At 45.7% G+C, this 23,823-nt stretch overlaps 1 protein-coding gene across 2 annotated transcripts in view; it reads right to left on the bottom strand.

The window, feature by feature from the left end:
- Positions 1–23,823, bottom strand: part of phldb1b (pleckstrin homology-like domain, family B, member 1b) — a 368,925-nt gene that overhangs the window by 13,085 nt on the left and 332,017 nt on the right. Inside the window, exons 20-23 of one of the 2 annotated variants that reach the window (XM_048562077.2) lie at positions 23,349–23,384; positions 22,287–22,602; positions 3,914–4,004; positions 372–518 (exon numbers count right to left, since the gene is read on the bottom strand). In XM_048562077.2, coding sequence (XP_048418034.1) covers positions 372–518; positions 3,914–4,004; positions 22,287–22,602; positions 23,349–23,384 — 590 coding nt within the window. The remainder of the gene's footprint in view (positions 1–371; positions 519–3,913; positions 4,005–22,286; positions 22,603–23,348; positions 23,385–23,823) is intronic. The other variant, XM_059639124.1, reaches the window with a different exon arrangement.

Below are 23,823 nucleotides of genomic sequence, written 5' to 3'. Positions count from 1 at the left end.
TTGGTGGGGGTTATAGGGAGAAGGCAGGAGAATGGGGCTGAGAAATATATAAAAACCAAAAGAACTGCGGATGCTGTAAATCAGGAACAAAAACAAAGTTGCTGGAAAAGCTCAGCAGGTCTGGCAGCATCTGTGGAGAAAAATCAGAGTTAACATTTTGGGTCTGGTTCTGAGCAAGGGTCACCAGGCCAAAATGTTATCTCTGATTTTTTTCTTCACTGATGCTACTAAACCTGCTGAGCTTTTCCAGCAACTTTGTTTTTGTTCATGAGAAATATATCAGTCATGATTGAATGGCTGACCAGAGTAGATGGGCCCAATGCCCTAATTCTGCTCCCACATCTGAAGGCCTTATGCCAGCAAACAGATACCTGTGAAAAATGTTTCTCCCGCATCTTAACCTCTTTGTCAATGAGCTGCTGCCGGTGGTCAGTTTCATCCTGGAGCCTTTTCTCCAGCTCCTCCCGCCTCTTGCGTTCTTCCTCAAAGGCCTGGCGGCGCATTTCCATCTCACGAGCCTGTTGGAGAGTCGGGGTACGGGGAAGGAGACAGGAACCAGCATTAACATCAGCAGCGGGGACATCACTGGAGGCTTCTCCCAAACCCATGGGCTGTGCCTCTGAGAAGGACCAGGGCTGTGGGGATCCCTGGCACCTGGTTTGAACATCTACTGCTTTCTTCATCTACCTAACAGCCATGTGGGAACTCACTGGGCAACAAAATGGGCTGAATTTAAGCGAAAAATACACTGAAGGGTCATCTGCATTCACTGCAGCTTTCAAGACATTCCCTAAATCAGCTGGAGGAGCAGGTGAGTAGGCCCTGGGGTTGCTGGGCTATGTTAGTTGGACAAGTGAGATCATTTGATTCATTCCCATTTAATGTTAGCTCATAAGGAACTCGCAGACAAGCTCTAAGCAAATACATTAATGGTATTTTTATTGAAAGCATTAATGCACTTGAAAGAAAATGTTTGACATGTTGCTATATCAAAATGAGGAGAGAAAAGCTCTCACGATCTATTAAACAAACAAACTTTTCATGGCACTTTGCTGGAAGAGGCAGATACCCTTAAAACTGGGACTAATATTGTGTCTTTCATCACATTTACAGAATGTCAGAGAATGATAAATACAGACACACAAAAGGTATACAGCTTCAGTTTCCATGTACTTAACACCTACACACATTGCCTTGTATGCAGTCTGATACCACACACATACACATACTTACACCACACATACATGCTAGACACACATACACAATACACACACAACTAACTACTCCCCCTGGCCTCTTGTAACTGACATCCTCAAAAATTCCAGGAAGTCTGAACCTATTAATTGTGACAGAATGTAAGCAGGAAATGATTATCAAATATTACTGAATCCCCGAGGGCTGACTGATCTGGCATAGGAAGCATCAAGCCCGATTACAATCTGCCATTTGGTACTGAGTGCCAGGCTGACACGTAACACCTACAGCCAATGTGAACAAGCATGGGCCACAGCTCGCGCTAATCATTTACGGAACTGAAAAGGTTAAACATTAACAAGGCTCAAGTGAAACTGAAGTTTGGGAGAATAGCAAATCTCATCCCGTCCTGCTGCATATGGCCCAATCGAGATTCCTTTCTCCATGTTGTGTTATACAGTCTGTCTTTGAATGGATCCATTCTGTTCACCTCAGCCATGAGTTCCACAGTCATACCACTCTCTGGGTTAAGAGATTTCCAAGGAATTTCTTACTGGGTTTACGAAGGACTATACTGTATTCGAAACTCCGAACTTTCATCTCTGCCAATAAATGGAAAGGAATTCTTTACATCTATCCTATTGAAGTCCCTCATAATCAGTCAATCCCTGGCCTGTTCAGCATTCCCACCTCTAGGATCATCCTTATCGAACATATGTAACATTCCTGAAATCCCATTCTTGTAGGTCTCTTCTGCATTCACTCTGGCTGATTCACATGCTTCCTGGGTGCCACATTTCAGAAGGATGGGAATGCATTGGAGTAACTGCAGAACAGGTTTATGAGAATAATTCCAAAGACAAGAAAACTTCAGGTCTGATTGGAGAATTTGGGACTGTTTGCCTTGGAAAAAAGAGAAAGGCTAGAGCTGATAATGACACACTCTTCCTGCTTGTAAAAGGACTAAGGTCAGGAAGGCACAGATTTAAAATGTCTTATGAAAGCAGTAAATGTGATGAGAGAGGAAGCTTCAGATATTGAGTGGTTTGCGCCTGGAAGTGGGTTGGAGGTAGGATTGGCTGAGATATTCAAGCAGGAATGGGATGGCTGTTTAAATAAAAACAATGTGCGAGAGTGTAGGGCAAAGGCAAGAGAATGGCACTTAGCTACAAGTGCTCATTTGGCAAAGCAGTTGTGACATGATGGGCTGAATGGCCTCTTCTGCGACATATGGCTTCCATGATTCTGTGGCTCCTGGTTTGTGTTCACATCAAACTGGAGATCTTAAAGTAGGATGCAGGAAGTGATGGGCGCTGATGACAGTTGTGCAGTGTTGAGAAGCCAAGTGAATTGGAATGGGGAAGTTGATGGTGCAATGGATGGCCATAATGAAGGAGGCTGTAGGATGAAAGAAGGGTGGGTATAGCATGGTGGCTTGGGCATCAGTGGTAAATGTCTTTTTCTCTGGATACAGAGTCTGGGTCACGTAGTTGCAGTCTCAGGACTAGGAGCTGGCCATTCACAGTGGAGGAGAATTCCCTTCACCCAGAGAATAGTGAATCTTTGGAAATCCATACACCAGGAAACTGCACATGCTCCATTACTGAGGGTACTCGAGACTGATATTGATGGAAATTTTGGACAGTAGGAGACTCAAGGATATGGGCATTGTGACGAAAGGTATGGTTGAGGTAGAAGATCAACCATGATGTAGAATGACAGAGCAGACCTTCTCCCGCTCCTATTTCTCACTTTCTTATGGAGATAAGCTATAGGGACAGGCTGACCAAGCTGGGGCTATTTACCCTGGAGTGTCAGAGGCTGAGGGGCGACCTTGGAGAAGTTTATAAAGTCATGACAGGCATGGATAGGGTGAATAGCCAAGGTCTTCTTTAGCAGGATGGTGGGGTCCAAAACTAGGGGGGGGATTGGTTTAAGGTGAGGTTGGGGGGAAGATTTAAAAGGGACCTACGGGGCAACTTTTTCACACCGAAGGTGGTGCATGTATGGAACGAGCTGCCAGAGGAAGTGGTGGGGGCTGGTACAGTTACAACATTTAAAAGGCATCTGGATGGGTACATGAATAGGAAGGGTTTAGAGGGATATGGGTCAAGTACTGTAAATTTGACTAGATTAATTTAGGATACTTGGTTGGCATGGTTGAGTTGAACCGAAGGGTCAGTTTCCGTGCTGTACAACTCTATGACTATGTCACACTAGGTTGGCTACCTAACCATCAACCGACAGTACAGCAGGACCCAGCAGGAAAGAGATGATAATTTAGGAACAGCTCCCGGAGAAATGGGTGGGATAATTTAGGATCAGCTTTCAGATTTGGATAGGATAATTTAGGAACAGCTCCTGGAGAAATGGGTGGGATAATTTAGGATCAGCTTTCAGATTTGGATAGGATAATTTAGGAACAGCTCCCGGAGAAATGGGTGGGATAATTTAGGAACAGCTTTCAGATTTGGATAGGATAATTTAGGAACAGGTCCCAGAGAAATGGGTGGGATAATTTAGGAACAGCTCCTGGATTTGGGTCAGATAATTTAGGAGCAGCTCCTGGATTTGGGTAGGATAATTTAGGAACAGCTCTTGGAATGGGGTAGGCAGGAGGCTGTGGCATGAGTTAAGTTTTTAATTTCTCCAACTGAGCATTGCACTTCCTGAACTTCCCCTGACGTGAATCACAGCTTGAGTGAAATCCTGAACATACCCGTGTCTCCAAGAGTCGCGCCTTTTCAGCTTGTGCCTCCTTCAGCATCTTCTCCATCTCCTCGATCTTTGAGACATCCACCCCACTGGCACTTCCCAGGAAGAGGAAGAAACAACCGCAAGTCAGCATCAACAGATACCAATAAGACTCATCGATCATCTACTAATCTTCTGTTTTTTTTCATTAAACATGATTGTGTTAAACATTTCAGACAATACGGGTCAAATACAGATGAAACAAATCAGAGGTAACATCAGGAAATACACTGTTACAGAAACGGCTTTGGAAACCTTTTATCCTGGAGATAGTTAGGGACACTGACCATGAAACTGTCATGAAATGTCAGCGGCAAGTTCTGAGGAAGGGTCACTGGACCTGAAATGTTAACCCTGTTTTCTCCTTCACAGATGCTGCCAGACCTGCTGAGCTTTTCCAGCAATATGTCATGCCCGGCCATGAGAAGGGAGGGGCTGTACTATCCCTGGTACTGGCGTTCAGCCCAGCCATGTGAAGGGAGGGGCCGTACTATCCCTGGTACTGGGGTTCAGCCCAGCCATGTGAAGGGAGGGGCCGTACTATCCCTGGTACTGGGATTCAGCCCAGCCATGTGAAGGGAGGGGCCGTACTATCCCTGGTACTGGGGTTCAGCCCAGCCATGTGAAGGGAGGGGCTGTACTATCCCTGGTACTGGCGTTCAGCCCAGCCATGTGAAGGGAGGGGCTGTACTATCCCTGGTACTGGGGTCCAGCCCGGCCATGTAAAGGGAGGGGCTGTACTAGCCCTGGTACTGGCGTTCAGCCCAGCCATGTGAAGGGAGGGGCCATACTATCCCTGGTACTGGGGTTCAGCCCAGCCATGTGAAGGGAGGGGCCGTACTATCCCTGGTACTGGGATTCAGCCCGGCCATGTGAAGGGAGCATTTCAGTGGGGAAGCATTTCGGGAAGAGTGACTATAACTCTGTGTGTTTTAAGTTACTTATGGATAAGGATAAGAGTCGTCCTCGGGTGCAAGTACAAAATTGGAGGAAGGTTGAGTACAAGAACATTTAGGCAGAAGCTGGGGAATGTAGATCGGGGATGGCTGTTTGCTGGTAAACCCACATCTGGCATATGGGAATCTTTTAAAGGCCAGTTGATTAGAGTTTAGGACTAGCACTTTCCTGTGAAAATGAAGGATAAGGATAGCAATATTCTGGAACTTTGAATGTTAAGAGAAATTGTGAGCTTGGAAAACAAGAAAAAGCAGGCATACATAAGGTTTAGGAAACTGAGCCCTCAAATGATACAATGAAACATTTTACCAGAGTATTGCCTGGTTCAGGGTATTAGTTATGAGAAGAGATTGGACAAACCTTTTGCTTTCAGTTAAATATTGGAGGCTGAGGGATGACCTGATAGAAGTTTTACTTCATGATGAAAGGCATGGACAGAGCAGATAGTCAAAATCTTTTTTCCCAGGCAAGAAATGTCAATTTCTAGGGATTGTAGGCTTATGGCAAAAGGGGGAAAGTTTAAAGGAGATGTGAGAGGCAAGTTATTTTTACACAGAGGGTGGTAAATGTCTGGAATGGGCTGCCAGAGGAGATGCGAAAAGCCTTCTAGGAATAGTATCAGTAAAATATCTAGAACAAAGACACATTTGATGTCATTTGTGAAACATTAGGTATGGTTTCTGTCCGAAATAAATTCTGCAATGTTACAAATATAACTGGTAACAGCTGGCCTGTAAACAGAGAACTCTGGAGAAACAGCAGGTAGATATTCGCAGTATCTGTGCAGAGGGCAACAGAGTTAAGGTTCTGAATCGGACGTGACTCTCCTCTGGAGCTGAAGGCAGGGTGGTGGATAAGTATTGGGTTTAATACTGTACAAAGAGTTGGGAAGGAACAAATGGAACAGATGGGAAGGTCAGAGGCCAAGGGAGATTAGAGATTGCAGGTGGCACAGAACAAAGGGTTTGGTAATGACTGTGGTGAAAGGACAAAACATAGATCAAGAGTAGGTGTTAATAGCAGAACAGAAGTCGGCTCAGCTGAAAGCAAGCCCATGAAAACAGACACTGGGGAGTGACAGCAGGCTGGGGGGGCAACAGAAACATCTGGATTGATGTAGGGTAGCCTGTGAGGGAGGTTACATTACTTTTCCTTTTTTCTATGAGCTTGGCCTTACACTGACTGCAGTTAAACAAGACCAGGTGGCCTGCGCTGCACAGTGAATGTGTTTCGTTTTCGCTCCTTGTACATTTATTTCACCTTCAGTTCTGCCTCACTAAGAGGGACATTTACATTCTAAAAGCTCAAACCACAAGGCTGGCCTCAAGTGTCACAGGGAGGGAATCACGGGAACATCAGGCTCTTTAACTTGAAAAGAAAGCATCCAAGGAAAATGAAACTCTCAGGATAATTACTCTGAGCTAGCAGGAACAGAATCAGGCCATTTGGTCCTTGGGTCTCTGGTGTTAATGTCTCACATGAACCTTGTTACACCCCCTTTCAACTGATCCCATTAACATATCCTTGTTCTTTTCTCCATCACACACACACATCCCGTTTCCTTCTAAATACATTCCAAGCATTTGCCTCAAACACTCCGGATGGAATTGATACCTGCATTCTCGTGACTCTCCGGGCAAAGACATTTCTCCTGAATTCCCTGTTGGATTTAGCAGTGGGATGTCTCATCTTTGTGGCCCCAAGGTTTGAGATCTCCAACCCACACCCCACCCCCTGTCCCCTGTAAGTGGAAACATCTTCTCTAAGCCAATCCAATCAAACCTGATCATCGATTTCGGGGCGTCTGCCAGACGCTCCCTCAGTTTTAGGAAAACAGTGTCGACAATCAGAAATGGAGCAAACAAGACAAAGGGGCATAGATTCCCTGGTGAATTAACAATGATCCTGGGAGATTCTTCCTCAGACAGAGTGAGTGATCAACATGTGGGATGGATTTATTGGGGAGGTCAGGTGAAGTAGCCAGCCTGAAATCATTTATAAATTTAAACAAGAAACACACAGATGCTGGGAGTAGGGGGCCTGTTGCCTTCTTGAGGAGGGTGTAGTTTAATATCAACCTCATTATGACTGAGAATGAAAAGGAGAGTAGGTCCGGGGTATGTCACAACCATATTATTTTATAAAAGGGTTGTAACAGCTTTAATGTAGGAAACCCAACAGCCATTACTTGCACAGCAAGCTCCCAAAGACAGCAATGACTAGCCATTTGATATGTAGCATCACGGTTATGTTCCTGGACTAAGCAGCCTGGAGGCTTGAATTAATCAGCCCATTGTGTGAGTTCCAATCCTGCCATGACGTATGAGGAATTTCGATGCAGCTAATTAAATAAATCTGGAATTTTAGAAGCTCGTCTCATGGTAAGCACAAAATTATTATGTTGCCAAGACCACAGATGCCTTTCAAGGAAGGAAATCTGCCAGCTTTACCTGGTCTGACCTGCATGTGACTCCAGACCCACAGTGATGTGGTTGACTCTGAAATGACCATTGGCTCCCTGCCAACTTCTCAGGGGCAATGAGGGTGGCTCTGCCAACAATGCCCAGGTCATGGCAATGCAGAGAAAGGGTAAATGGTTCCGGTGATTTCGGTGGGGAGGGCCTAATTGGCCAGGATACCAGGGAACTCTCTCCTGCTCCTTCTCCAATTACAGCTAAGGCTCCTGTCATATCCCTTTGAGTGTCAGAAGTCACATGACAACTGAGTTATAGTCCAACAGGTTCATTTGAAATCACAAGCTTTCTGAGCGTAAAGCCCTTCACCCAGAGAAGGAGCAGTGCTCTAACAGCCTGTGTTTTAAATAAACCCATTGCACAAAAATCTGGTCCCGTGTGACTTCTGACTTTGTCCACCCCAGTCCAACACCGGCAGCTCCACATCCATTTGAGGGGGCAGGCCGTTAAAAACAGCACCTCAGGCAGAATGGCACTCTCTTGGTGCTACTTTGGGAAGTGTCTGCAGTGAGCCTTAAACCCAGGACTGTTGAGAGTAGTTGACATCCAGAACATTAGATTAACCAACTTGCAATCTCTGGCTTCCAAAACGTCTCCTTTATTGTCCTCCCTCGACCCTCACCTTCACCGCCCACCCCCCCACTCCCATGGTTCTCACCTTCACCCCACCACTCCCTTGACCCACACCTTCACACCCCACTCCGTCAGCCCCTCACCTTCACTCCTGACTCCCTCAGCCCCTCACCTTTACTTCCCACTCTCTTAGCCCCTCACCTTCATTCCCTACTCCCTTAGCCCCTCACCTTCACTCCCCACTCCCTTGACCCTCACCTTCACTCCCCACTCCCTTGACCCTCACCCCATCCCCCCACTCCCTCGGCCCTCACCCTCACCCCCACTCCCTTGCAATGCCTCAATGCTGAAGGTCCTTTTGTCAATTTCCCAGTGAAACTCAAGCCTTTTGTTAATTCGGTGATATTTTTCATGTGCCTGATGCCTTGGGAGGCTTTTGTTCTCTGGGGAAATGCAACTTACTGTACAGTGAACTCGAACAGTCCATGGGAAAGAATTTTAAAATCTCTACTCTGATTGAAAATTTAAGTTAAAACCATTGGATTAATGAGAATTATGGAAACTCTTCATATTTTGGATTAACAGAAACATCTCAGAAACAGGAGGAATCTGGTTTGGTAGGTAAAAGCTCCAGGAGGTAATTCGATCATCCAGTTTATTGCTGATTTCTTTTGTAATTTCATTTTTAAAAAATTATTCATTAATGGGATAAGGGCAGCATTTATTGCCCATCCCTAATTGCCCAGAGGGCAGTTAAGAATCAACCACATTGCTGTGGGACACTGGAGTCACATGTAGGCCAGACCCGTGACCCAGATAATGTTCTGGTGTCCTGGGTTCAAATCCTGTCAGAGCACATGGTGGGATTTTAATTCAACAAATGTCTAGAATTAAGAGACTAACGATGGCCATGAATCCATTGCTGATTGATGGAAAAACCCATCTGGTTCACTAATGCCCTTTAGGGAAGGAAACTGCCATCCTTACCCGGTCTGGCCCACATGTGACTCCAGACCCACAGCAATGTGGTTGACTCTGCCCTCTGGGCAATTACGGATGAGCAATAAATGCTGTCTAACCAGCGACGACCTTATCCCGTGAATGAATAAAGGGAAAAAAATTGCAACAGAGAACTCAAGCAAACTATTTGACTGTGGAATGCATAACTATAGAGCATGATTACTTCCCTACTTGGTTTTCCAGCAGCAAACACTGGGAGAGGAGCAGGATTTGGGATCCTAGCTGATATACATCTCCAGGCTGGTCATACCTGAAATCAGCAGACCTAACACTGAACAAGTATCCAACATCGGAACTGTTCGTGGGGAGCGGTGCTGTGCAGCACTAAGTCTGGATACTTCTGAGCAAAAGAGGGACTCACTTTCTATTCAGTGAACCACTGAATAGTTCATTCTATTACTGAGTGGTCAAACATGATGGCCATTTTAACGCAGCAAGATCCCATTTTGCACAGTGATTCGTAACCAGTTGGTATGGGGGAAACAGCGTTGGCCAGGACACTGGGGAGACAACTTTTGATGCTTGAAAATCAGTAACGTGAATCTAAATCATTGACCAGGCAGACAGGAGTCTTGACTGAAAGTCTATTGAAGGATGACTTATCTAGTTCATAACATCATCTCCTCTCTGTTGAACATTCAAGCCTCTGACACAGAGGCAAGAGGTCTATCAGTTGAGCCACATGATTATACAGTAGGCATAAAACCACAAAGATTTCTGCAAACTCCTTCATTATCCAAAGACAAGCTCCTTATTTAAATCTTTATTTAAAAAACACTTTCTATTTTAGTACCTCCAGCCTTTGAGAGGTTAATTTCTGTCGAACTGGTGCCAATGAGGGAGTGAGGAGGACAAACTCCAGGGAGAAGCAGCTCTGGTGTACAGTTTAAAGTTCAAAGACTAAGTGCCAAGATCTGCTACAAATTGAGAAGGAAATGCGGACAGAAACCTGGCTCACCATGGTCCAGGCGCCAACCCCCAGAACCCACAACGTGCTCAACAAGCAAACATAGCAACTCACTCGCCAGACCTCTGGCAGCTGGGAAAATATCTGAGTTGCATAAACTAGACCTTCAGTGAAATTAAAAAGACACGAAATCCACTGGCTCTTGCTAAGCACACAGCTTGGTGTATCTGAAATCAGAAGAGGTACAGAGAGAGCACATTTCTGTGGTATCAAACACACTCACCTGCCACAGTTCCTGTGCCGATTAGAAGCCATCAGTCCAATTCTAGCCTTGCTTACACTTCTCAACACAAAAACATTAGGCTCATCCTCATCTTCAGGTGACTTTAGATATTGAGGTGACTTCAGCAGGGGTTAAAAGCTTTCTCTTAATAAGGACTGAAACTGATTGACAGAAATATTCCTTTTCTTCCTCGCTCTCTCTTTCAGAAACTCTTCACAATTGCAAACATGGTACAAGTGCACAGTGCGGAAGGAGTGAAGTGAAGCTGACTGGAAATCCTGGAATGGAATCCTTATCCCAGTGACAGAATCCTAGGAATGACCGAGTCATGATAGGCACCAAAGGAGGCCGTTTGATCTACCAAGTTAATGCCGGCCCTCTGTAGACCACTCCACTCTGTCCCTGTAACCCCTCCCAGCACCCCAGGGATTCACTGGCATCAGAGAGATTGGACGGTAGTGGACAGGGATGGCAACAGGTTTAGATAACAAAGTAAGGCTGGCTCCATCAGGCCATGATACAAGGGCCTGGGCTGGAGATGAGAGATGGAAAGGAATTAAAGAAAGAATTTTGTTTTGTAAGCAATGACTGTTGAGAACAGCCACAACTTCATTGAATACCAGAATGGACTCAATGAGCTGAATGGTCCACTTCTGCTCCTACAGTTTATGAAGTAATGCTGAACGGGGTGTACTACCTACAAGGGGGTGGATAATGGGAGTACGTTCAGCACTGAAGGAATCCATTTGGCCCTTTTCAGTCTCTCCTGCCCCCCATCCAGAACTGTCTACCGCCATCTCCTCTCTCCACTCTGGCACATGTCTTACTACTTCCAAAGCACAGAGGGAACAGATGTTTCAGTGCAGTGATGTGGGGAGCTGGGGAAATTTATCTTTAATCACAACATCCCATCTGGACAAGGATATAGACACAGATACTGTCAGCAACCACACTGATAACAACATTCACTCCAGATACCACCCACACCCCCCCAACACTGAACATTACCCCCATTCAAAGGGAGCTCTCATCCTCCCCCCCAAAATCTATCCCTATTCAACGGCAGCTATCAAATGTGGCATCACTTTCCATGTTAACCAAGGGAATTCCCAAAAATTGACCCTCGTGTCTTTCTTAAATCTTTCCCTTCTCATCTTAAAAACATTACCCCTGTTCTTGAAATCCGCAACCCCATGGAAAGCTCACTTGTTGTTCACCTTATCTGTATAGCTCATAACTTTAAGGTCCCCCCTCAACCTCCTATGCTCCAGTGAAAAGAAACAATGTGGAGGTGCTGGCGTCGGGCTGGGCTGGACAAGTTCAGAAATCACATGACGCCAGGCTTATTTGAAATCATGAGCTTTGACAGGTATGACTTCACCTGATAAGGGGGCAGTGCTGTGAAAGCTTATGATTTCAAATAAACCTTTTGGACTATAACTTGGTGTTGTGTGACTTTTGACCAGGGAAAAACATCCCATTTTGTCCCTGTAACTCAAACCCTCCATCCTGGTATATCTTTTCTGAATCCTCTCCAGCTTCATAATATCCTTTCTGCAACAGGGCGACCAGAGCTATACGCCGTACTCCAAAAATGGTCTCACCAATGTCATGTACAACTTCAACATGACGTCCCAACTCCTATACTCAAAGGTCTGAACGATGAATGCAAGTGTGCTAAATGACTTCTTAACCATCCTGTCTGTATGTGATACAAATTTCAAAGAATTATGTACCTAAACCGCTAGCTCCCTCCTGAACAGAGAGGCTCTGATTCTCAGATTATCCCGGAATCCAGCCTTTGTGGAAGGAGCTTCTCTCCCTGTGTCCCATCAATTGCTCGAATCATTTTAAAACATCCAATCAGAAGCCCCTCAGGTCTTCCTAAACTGAGAGGAACACAATGTCATTGTGTACTGCTTGTATCAATTGCCTTTTCCTGTTTGTTTCCCACACCGTGCAATGTTGTCTTTGCCAAATTCCTTCCTGGATTAATTTTTGAGATGCGGGTGCTATTGGTAAGCCTGGAATTTATTTCTCATTCCCAGTTCCTCTTTGTTTGAGGCAACTGATTGGTCACTTCAGAGCGTGGTTACTAATGAACTGAGTCACGTGACTCCATTCCCTCATCAATCACAGAACAGAAGGCAGCCAGTCAGCCCATCATGTCCATGCTGACCCGTATGAGAGTAATTTCCATGCTGCTACTCACCCTGCAAAACACTTTACTCCTTTCACGATGAACCAATTCCCTGTTTGAAGTCTCAGTCTCCATCAAATGTTGAGTTAGTGCATTCTCTACCCTCAACAGGCAGAGAAATAAACCTTTCCCCTCATGTTGATGTTGCATCTTTTGCCAATGATCTCAAATCTGTGTCCTCCGGTTCTCGATCCATCCAGCAGTGGGAACAGTTTCTCCCTGTCTTCTCTGTACAGACCCCTCCTGTTTTTGATTAGTTTTTTCAAATCTCCTCTCAGTTTTCTCCAGGGACGACAAAGCCAGTGTCTCCAGGATATTGACACAACTGAACTCTCTCCACCCAGGAACCACTCTTGCAAACAGACCAGGCCCGATAAGGACAGCTGCTTTATTTTGTTCTTTTCCAAATTACTGAAATGATTTGGTTTGTAAGGTCAACTGGACAGTTTTGCAGTTGTGTTTACCGATAATGCTGCTGGTCCCTATCCAGAAATTCATCCACTCCCTCCCCACTCCTTCCTGGAAAGCAGGTTGCACATCTGTAGTTTGCAGCTGGGGTGTGTTAAAATCAGCGATGCCTGCATAGTCAAATAGCTCAGCTGAATTTGCCAGCTGGACTGGTGAAGAATAAATACTGGGAAGTGTAGGCGGGAGGGGGCGGAAGAGGCGATAATTTACCCCAGAAAAGCTCAATGTTCCAGAGGAGTGGAAGTGCGTGGAGGTTAGCAACAGCAGAAAATGTTCCAGGGGATCAAACAGATAAGGGACCTTCTTCAATTCAGCAGTGGGTCTGCATCAACTGGAGACAATTCCCTCACAGACTAAATATCCATGAATTCTCGCTGCAAATCCCTCACAACTCTTTCCTGTTGTGTGTCAGGAAATAATTAATCTCCCAAAACCTACTCTCAATGGGAATACAGGCACCACATTCCGTGTCTCATTTAGGGAATGATTCAGTTCCTTACTATCATCTCATTATTTTGCCCCAAAGCACAAGCTCAGAACTGAGGGGAGGAAATGTGAAGTCCCATCTAGATAACAGCACAGTATTTTCCTTTTAAACTACAAAATACTAATGGAATTCTCCAGGGCTGCAGCTGCCTTAAGCTCAAATGTCCCTGTCTATATGCTACACTGTTTTAGACGGGGTTTTGTTGATAAGCGGGGGAGGTCAGGGTTTACGTAGGGACATGAAAAGGCCATTTAGCTTTGCAGGTCAATTATATTGTGACTGATCTGTACCATGACTATTTAATCAAGAAAACAAAAGCTACAGGTGCTGGAATCAGAACCAAAAATGCCAGGGAAATTCAGCAGGTCAGACAGCATCCATAGAGGTATATGGAATTAATGTTTTCAATCCTAACTCGTAATCACTTATTTAACACTTGCCTGAACACTAACAATTCAAACATCGAAACCAGGAGCAGGAGTGGGCCATTCAGCCCTTCCAGCCTGCTCCATCAATTAATATGATCATGGATGATCATCCAACTCATTCTCTTGTTTCTGCTTTCTCTCCAGATCCTTTGATCCCTTCACCCTCAAGAAATAAATCTAACTCATCATTGAAAACATTTCATATTTTGACCTTAACTACTTTCTGTTGTAGTGAATTCCACTGGCTCACCATTCTCTGGCTAAAGACATGTCATAGATCATAGGATCAGTGTGAAAACAGGCCCTTTGGCCCAACAAGTCCACAATGCCCCTCAGAGCATCCCACCCAGTCCCAGCCCTCCATAACCCACCTAATCTACACATCCCTGAACACTCTGGGCAATTTAGCATGGCCAATCCACCTCGCCTTCACATCTTTGGAAAGTGGGAGGAAACCCACGCGGACTCGGGGAAAATGTGCAAACTCCACACAGACAGCCACCTGAGGATGGAATCAAACCCGGGTGCCTCGTGTTGTGAGGCAGCAGTGCTAACCACTGAGCCACTGTTATCACCCCACTCCAAATCTCCATCCTAAAAGGTTTACCCCTATCCTTAAACTGCAGCCCCTTGTTCTGGACCTCCTGGTCATTGGATACATCCTTCCTTCATTTATCCTATCTTGCTCAGTTACAATTTTATACATTTCTATGAGACTCCCCTCCCAACCCATTCTTCTAATCTCCAGAGACTGGAACACTCAAGAAGTTCAGCACAATTCAGCAGCCTATGAGCACCCTAATCACCAGTGTAAACATTTGCTCCCTCCACCACCAACGCTCAGTAGCAGCAGAGTGTACCATCAACAAGATACACTACAGAAATTCACTGAAGATCCATGGACAGCATCTTCCAAACCCATGGTCACTTCCATCAAGAATATCAAGGGCAGCAGACACATAGGAACACCACTGAAATCTCCTCCGAGCCACTCACCATCCTGACTTGGAAATATGTCCCTGTTCCTTCACTGTTGCTGGGCCAAAATCCTGGAATTTTCTCCCTAACAGTATTGTGGGTCAACGTGGGGTAGTGCAGGTCAAGTATATGACCCCCTGAGAATCTTAAGGGCAATTAGGGATGGCCAATAAATGCTCACCTTGGCAAATAAAAAACTAATAAACTCAACAGTTTACTCACTGTCTATGGTACTGAAACTGATTGATTCATATTCAATGCAAAGTTAGCACATGAGGAAAATGAAGGAGGAATACCGGAGAGAGTTGAGAAAGATGTGTTAGCTCTTGTCTACTTGTTTCCTATGCGCGCTTTTCTTGTTGTAAAACCCGTGGTGATGGGGCAGCTGGATTGCTGGGGTAGGCAATGATAGCAGAACCTTCAGGAGATGCTAGTCCCTGGCTGAGGACTGGGTTGAGGTCAGTCACTTGACCAGCAATGTTCTCAACCTGGTAATGGGGCCCATTTTGGCAAGTTTCTGGACCCCGAGGTGCAAGGCAGAGCAGAGTGTGCGTGTGGGTGTGCATGTCCGTATGTTGGACCGGAGTGGTTTGAAAGATTCCAGGCCTCTCTTATATGTACTGAGTTCTGAGAAAGGGTCACCGGACCTGAAACGTTAACTCGGTTTTTTCCTTCACAGATGCTGCCAGACCTGCTGAGCTTTTCCAGCAACTTCTGCTTTTGTTCCTGATTTACAGCATTCGCAGATTTTTTGGTCTCTTATATAAATGTTTACAACAACAACAACATGTATCTACATAGCCCCTGAAAGGATGTTAAGAAATTAGCAGAAGGCCATTCAGCCCCACAAGACTGTATCACCATTCACTTCAATGATGGTTGATCTGATTGGGGCCTTAGCTCCACATTCCTGCCCATACCTCACAATTGGCAACTCCCCACAGATCAAAAAACATTCATAGCCAAATGATGCACCTCGCCGCACTGGAGACTTAGTTAACAAGTACAGCACCAAAGCCTAATGAGGTGATGGCCTGGTGGTGCTATCACTGGACTGTTAAGCTGGAGACCCAAGTATTGTTCTGGGGACCCGGAACTAAGAATCTAACCCTGACCTCGAGTCCATTGCCAATTGTTGGAAAAACTCATTTGCTTCACTAATGGAAGGAAACTTATTTTAACCTGGTCTGATGTACAAGTGACTCCAGACTCACAGCAATGTGGTTGACTTTTAACTGCCCGATTGGCGATAACCATGCCAGCGCTTGAACGAAGGAATGAAGGAATTAATAAGACAGGTCACTGCTGGCTTGGGCAAAGACATCAGTTTTAAGGGGTGCCTTGAAGGAGGAAACAGTGATGGAAGAGATTAATGGAGAGAGTTCCAGACCTTGGGACTCAGGAACGGGAGGGTATGATTGCTAATGGTGGGACAATTAAAAAAATGTGGGAATGCTCAGAGAGCTGGAATTAGACAAATGCAGGTATGTTTGAGGCAGGAGGAGGTTGAGGCTGTGAAGGGGGTTTGAAAACAAAGGCAAGAATTTTTAAGAATTGGGGTTTTGCTCAACCAGATGTCAGGGCTGGTCAGATGGGCAGAGGAGTGCCCAGGTAGGAGCTGAGATGTAGGTGGCAGAGATCTGAATGAAGGTGAAGCCTCACAAAGCTGATCCATAACCTTCACCTCATTGCCCTCCCTTGTAGCCTTGCCCCTCACAGTTTTGCCCCCACATGTCAGTGGATGCTTGATCAGTTGTTTGTCTTAAATCTGAGATAAATACATTTGTGTTAAGCGACGAAATTAAGGGAAATGGGCCAAAGGCAGGGAGATGGAGTTATGTCACAGATCAGCCATGATCCTACAGAATGGTGTAACAGGCAGAAGGGGCTGAATGGCCTGCTCCTGTTCCTACGTTCTTCCTTCCTGGCCTTGCCCCGTCACACCACAAGTGGGGAGAGAAAGTAAGAAACGAGCTGTGTCTCACAGATATTTCACTTGAGCCAGTCTCATTGCCAGGCACTAGTCAGATAACGTCGGAAAACTGTCTTCTGAAAAGGTCACCTCACAGGCAGTGATTCACCAGGCTCGTACACACATCACCCATAATCAGCCAGTTCACAAACAGCAAAACTGTCCACCAGCTCATGCAGTGTCCCTGATATAGGGAAGAACTGACATTTGCATAGCGCCTTTCCTGGCCTCAGGACATCCCCCGGTGTTTAATATGCACGGAAGCACTTTCATTTCTTAGACTGTCCTTCACAAGTACTTGCTAAAGGGCTTTGGGACGTCCAAGGATTAACTTCTTTCTATAATTAATGTTCCCACAGCATTAAAGTGTTGAGAAAAAACTGGCACACCATTTTTAAAAGACACAGAGCATGGTATCTGGTTTACGTTTAGAACTTTACATGCTCCTTGTTCAAAATACTGAAGTGCCAACTCTGATCATCAGGTCAAGATCTGGATCTCCCATGGACATACAACAGCAGCGTGGACTTGAATAGCACCATCAATACAACAAAAACTTACATTCACAAAGCACTTTTAAATGTAATGAACTGTCCCGATGCATTTTACAGGAGCTTTATGAAAGAAAGTTTGACACTGAACCACCTCAGGACACACCAGCACGGATGACCAATAGCTTGGTCAAACAGTTAAGCCTTCAGGAGTGGTTACTCCTGGCTTTCAGGAGTTAGAGAGCAGGGAGAAGTAAGGAGGATTGATAACAGGAACTGCAGATGCTGGAGAATCCGAGATAATAAAGTGTGGGGCTGGATGAACACAGCAGGCCAAGCAGCATCTCAGGAGCACAAAAACTGACATTTCGGGCCTAGACCCTTCATCAGAGAGGGAGATGGGGAGAGGGTTCTGGAATAAATAGGGAGAGAGGGGGAGGCGGACCAAAGATGGAGAGTGCAACAGGAGAGAGATTCTCTGAGGTTGGTCCGGAGGGAGGAGGGCAACTTCTTCAGGTTAGGCATCCCTGGAAGAGGCTTCGCAGTGAGGTGAAAATTGTATCAGTGATAATGGGAACTGCAGATGCTGGAGAATCCCTGATAACAAAGTGTGAAGCTGGATGAACACAGCAGGCCAAGCAGCATCTCAGGAGCACAAAAGCTGATGTTTCGGGCCTGGACCCTTCATCAGAGAGGGGGATGGGGAGAGGGTTCTGGAATAAAAGTAAGGAGGAAATGGCAGAGCTTAGGACCAGAGCAATTGAAAGCAGCAGGGTCAATGGTGAAGTGGTGAAATTGTAGACACAGGAGGCCAGACTGGAGACGGCAGAGATCTCAGTGTGCCACAGCAAAGATGAGTGCAGTGGGGAGTGGAGTGGGGATTGCCAAGGTTGTGGAAGAAGTTAAAAACAAAGACAAACATTTTAGAATGGAGGCACTGCGTGAGAGGAGCCAACGTCAGTGAACGAGCACACAGGGTGGTGGGAAAACCAGCAGGAAACCAGCAGGACTTGGTGTGTGTCAGGATAGGGGCAGCAGAGCCAGTATCAGCTGGTTGGTGAAAGAGCTTTGGGTTAGTCAGCCAGAGTGTGGCGGCGTGTGTCGATGTTGGGGGGGCATGTCTACATGTGTGCAGGTGTTTGTGGGTCTGTGGCTGTGTGCGCGTACATTTGTGTGTGTCTGAGTAAGTTTGTGTGTGCGTGTCTGAGTGTGTGTGCGTGTGTCCGAGTGTGTGTGTGTGTGTGTGTCTGAGTGTGTGTCTGTGTGTGTGCGCACGCGCGTGTGTCTGTGTGTGTGAATGTGTGTGTGTATAAGAGAAATTGTGTGTGTGTGTGTGTGTGTGTGTGTGTGTGTGTGTGTGTGTGTGTGTGTGTGTGTGTGTGTGTGTGTGTGTGTGGCTGGGGTACTCCTGGATGGTACATTCACAATGGAATGGTGTGGCTTTTATGGAAACGAGCTGGAGCTACAAACTGCCAGCGACTTGGGATGTGAACGTGCATTCAGATCTGAAACTCACAACACAGAGAAAAGAGAAGGCGTGGCCTCCAGCTACATCCTTGATTTACACAGGGGAACGTGCAGCTACACAGCGTGGAACTCCCAGGCGCACATTCCACTGACGATACTGGCTTCTGTCATCATTATGATCATTAAATGGTGCCCCGCTGCTCAGCCTCTATGTCAACAGCCTGTCCCAGGGCTGCAAGTACAGCCTCTGGAGAGTTGTGCCTGGAGACAGGTTCAGAGAGGCTGTCCTTGCGGGTGCGTACTGCACACGAGATACTGTTCACTAATTGATGTGTTTGAGGCAATTAGTGCATTTGATGGGCTAGATAGAGAGAAACTATTTCTCATTTTCCTTTGGGTAATAGGATGCGTGCAGCTCCTCCTAACCAATAGCACAAAGAAGGATTGGGCCTGAAGTCTAATGTCGCAACCTCTAGACAGAACAGACAGCAAGACCAAACTGAGGCAGCAGGATCTGTTGCATATGTTCAATGTTGATGATGGTTTGACTTTTGTTACAAATTTGTATTCGTTTTCGCCTTGTCTCCATCTACTTCGAATGTCACATTTGTGGTTGGCATGGATTGGTTGGGCTGAAGGGTCTGTTTCCAGAGTCACATTTGGATAACAAAGTCCTTTTGCAAAAAAACTAACATCCCTGGTGAAAGTCATGTGATTGGTGGTCTGGTGACATCATCGTCACCCCTCTATGGCCAATAACAAGACTCCCTTCTGAAAAGATCACTGGGAGATTAGGTGGATTTTTACAATGATCCAGTAGCCTCATGGTCACTTTTACTGAGACCAGCTCCTCAACTTCCAGAAATTTCAAACTGAATTCAAATTCTCAAACATTCATGGTGCAAACTGAATTCACTGGATTATTTGTGTAGATTTCAGGATTACTATTAACTGATGTGGGATTCATGTCATTGTTGACTCCTGGTTGGTCGCCCACATTCTAACAAGTCCCACTCTCCTGTGCACTAACACTAAACTACAATGCCTCCTGGATAAGAAATTTCTCAATTTTAAAATTCTCAATTTTGTTCATAAATCCCCCCACGATCTCATCTCACCTGCAGCCTCTGAGATCCTCTTATTCCGACCTCTTGTGAATCCCCAGTTTCTGTCGAACCAACATTAGTGGCCACGCCTTCAGCTGCCTGGGTCCCAAACTCTGGAATTCCCTCCCTATGCATCCTCACTTCTCTGACTCGTTTTCCTCCTTTAAGATGATCCTTAAAACCTACGCCTTTGACCATCGTTTCCCTCAACAACTGTGGCTTGGTGGCTCCGCATTTTACAATGTCGCATTAAGTACTTGGTACAATTCATTACATAAAAGGTGCTAAATAAATATAAGTTGTTACTGCATTCAGCTGTACAATTGCAGAGCACACACTGCCAGAAATACAGGCTGTATATGATCAGATACTGAAACAAACCCTCTTATAAAAGATCTACGTGCACTGTGCACATGTAGGAGCAAACACTGACACATGAGCACAACCGTTAAGATTGGAGTAGATTATTGTCTGCTACTCAGCATGTACTATACAGAAGGCAGGACTGTTTCGCTCGGATGGCTGGTTTGTGATGCTCAGCCATACCAACAACGTAGGTTCAATTCCCACAGCAGCTGCTGATACCATGAAGGTCCCACCTACTTGACACCACCCCTCACCTGAGGCGTGGTGACCCTCAGGTTAAATGAGCAAACATCTCTCTAATGAGACAGCAATCATCTGGGACTGTGGCATCTTTACCTTTTCACTATAAGAGACACAGATGTCATGCATATTGTACCTATTTCATGTGTATGTAGATGTGAAGAGGTGGACAGTTACAGGAAGCATTGGGCTTTTATAAAACACACACCATGTTAATAGATCCCAGATGAGTCTGAGTTGCTTCCTGCTGCTGTATGTATACAGAGGCTGACAGGGAAATGTCTGAGAATTGTACAGAATTATGCTGAAGCACAAACTATCAATGGAGAGTCGACATTCCAATTAATCACCAGGCTCTGAGCTGCTAGTGTCTCAACTGGAGAGCCTGTCAGACAACTGGAGTGAATCCGAGTGTAACACTCATTGATGTGTCACCTGTCCATTGAGTTAATCTACACTTACAGAGATGGAGTCCACACAGGAGAGACAGCACTCATCTGTCTGTCCAACATTCACAATTGAGAATCTAACAACTTAGAGGCACAGTACTACTAGCTAAACACATACTCCTTTCGGAAACTGATCTCACAATGTTACATGGATCAGGAAACATCAACAACGTTACAGGGAAAACATGGGTAATTGAGGCTGACCTCCTCTTTCTGAGAGCTGGACAAGGCCCAATAAGGCAAATGGCCTTCCACTAATGACTCAACACTTCCATACACAGTACTTCAAGTGCGGCCTCACCAACATTCTGTACGGCGACAATATAACTTCGCAACTTCTGTACTCAATGCCCTGACTGATGAAGGCCAGTGTGCCAAAAGTCTTCTTCACTGCCCTGTCTCCCTGTGGCTCCACTTTCAGAGAACCGTGCACCTGAACCCCAAGGTCCCACTGTTCCACTACACCCTTAAGGCCCTACCATTCACCACGAAACTCCTATCTTGATTTGACTTTCCAAAATGTAACTCTTCACACTGTCCATAGTAAGCTCCATTTGCCATTTTTTTGGCCCAGTTCCACAGGTGATCAAGAACCTGCTGCAATTTCTGATAACCTTCCTCAGTGTCCACGAAACCACCTATTTCAGTGTCTTGGCAAAATTACTAATCATGACTTGTACATTCTCATCCAAATCTTCGATATAGATAACAAACAGCAGTGGGCCCAACACTGACCCCTGAGGCACACCACGAGTCACATTGCCTCCAGTCCGACAAGCAGCGATTTGGAATGGGCAATGATGCCTGACCCGGAACTGGAACTGGGCCAAAAAAATGGCAAATGGAGCTTACTATGGACAGTGTGAAGAATTACATTTTGGAAAGTCAAATCAAGATAGGAGTTTCGTGCTCACAACCCACGAAAGCGTAAAGGGGGCCTCTGGACTGAGGTTTAAATCATAATCTTGCGGCTTTGAGGTGAGAGCACTGGCCTGAGGCCGTTCCTGGGAGGGCAGGTGGTTGGAGGGTGGAAGATTCGACTGACCCAGGTAGCTCCAGACTGATGATGCAAACAACCTTTGAGTTACCTTTACCACCAGAAAGATTGAGGAGCTTGAAGAATGGCTACAATTAAAGTTAAAAGTATTGACCCTCAGCCTTCCTGAGGGCAGCGAGTTGCAGATACTCACAAACCTTCGCGTAAATTGGTGCTTCCTGTCTGGACGTTGATCATAAAACCCTGCCTCAGATGAAATGGTTTCTCCTCACCAACGGTCAAAGAAAGCAGCTCACCTTCTCCAGAAGCAATTAGGGACAGGCTATAATGCGACCCCGCAGCCCCCCACCAACAACCCCAGCCAGCGATGCCCATGTCCTGTCAACTAACTTCAAAAAAATACCTATCCCATCGATTTGACTAATGCTGTACACAATGGCCTGCCAGCTACCACCAAGCAGCACCTTTCTCCTACCTGGACATGTTGTCGGGTGAACAGGCCGAGTTGCCCGTGGAAACACTGGTCTCCAAGCTGTCGGAACTTTCTAGACTGAGTGTGTCGAAGGCGTGCTCCAGGTCGATGCCATGTTGAGTGGAGAGAGGCTGCGGCTGGTGGTGGAGGATACTGTGGTGGATGAGGTGAGATTGGGGTTGTCCACTCATGGAGTAGGACTGGCCAAACACTGGTGATGGTTGACCGTGCAAGGCCTCCCACTGTGATTGGGCCTCGACTGCAGCCTTCTGCTTCAGCTCAGCCAGTCGCCTCCTTTGTTCTTCAATCACCTGGTGACCTTGATCGAACAATGAAAGGTACACATTGAGACGATGGAAGCAGAGAAAGAAGGAAGAGTTAAATTATAAAATCTAAAATAATGATGGAACATGGTTGAGGGGCTGAATAGCCTCCTCCTTTTAATCAATTTACAGATCACTTTGTTGTCACAACACATTCTTGCAGTATAAACTGCATTTATATAGCACCTTAACATAATAAAACATCCCAACGCACTTCAAAGCAGAGATTAGCAAAGAAAACTTGACAGTGAGCCATATAAAAAGGTATCAGAATTCCAAAACTTCAAAGAGTTAGGGTATCGGGAACTTCTTAAAGCAGGGAGAAGAGGTTGAGGTAGGGAATTCCAGAGCTTAGGATTTAAGTGTTTGACAGTACGGAGGTAAGAGAAGGAGTGATTATGATCAGGATAAGGAAGAGGCAAGAACTGGAAGGACTTATACACTATGGTGGGGTAATAGCGTTGGAGGAGATTAGAGAGATAGGGAATGGGGGTGCGGGAGGAGTGAGGCCACGAAGGGATTTGAACTGAGGATGAGAATGTTCACACTGAGTAAGTGCTTCTGGCTCCTGATGCTAAATTCCAATAAAAGCCTCAATACGAGACCAAAGCTCGGTCTCATCAGACTCCACAGGAAATGTCCAACATCACAGAACGGAGCCTGAAGTCCTAGTAAATGTACATACTCGCCTCGATTGTACAACATGACAGCACTTCCTCCCAATTCCAAGCAGAATTCCTACCTCTCCTGTGATCTGTTTTGGATATCCCTAGTGATTCTGCACAGCATCAGCAAGAAGTAGGGTATGTAAAAGGTCGAGTCAGAAGATAGGAGTGACGCGCCATTCAAAAAGAAAGATACGGCAAGGAAGAAAGCAAAAAATAAATTCAGTGAGCATTTCTTTAAATCAGAGATATGGAATAAAATTGTGTTCAAATGTTTGGCGAGCTATTCTGTGAGAGTAGCATTGTCAGAGGTTGTCAATATATTTGGTTCCAAATGTGGCCAAGTGTGGTCAAAATGCTAGTCATAGACTTTTTGTTCCCAGTGTAACATCTGTGCCAGGAGGCATTCCACACTGGGGTTTGGTTTGATTGTAACTGTTTCCCTACAACTATGGTGTGAGAAGCCCCATACAAATCCAACCATGCAGGGCTCCTGTGGGTGCACACTCTGTATGAGGTGCCTACACCTCGGGGATTCTCAAGAGGCTGACT

This window comes from Stegostoma tigrinum, chromosome 32 (genome assembly GCF_030684315.1).
Source record: "Stegostoma tigrinum isolate sSteTig4 chromosome 32, sSteTig4.hap1, whole genome shotgun sequence".
NCBI classification, from domain to species: Eukaryota; Metazoa; Chordata; class Chondrichthyes; order Orectolobiformes; family Stegostomatidae; genus Stegostoma; species Stegostoma tigrinum.
Note: the sequence above shows the minus strand (reverse complement) of the source record. Positions and strands in the feature narration are given on the sequence as shown.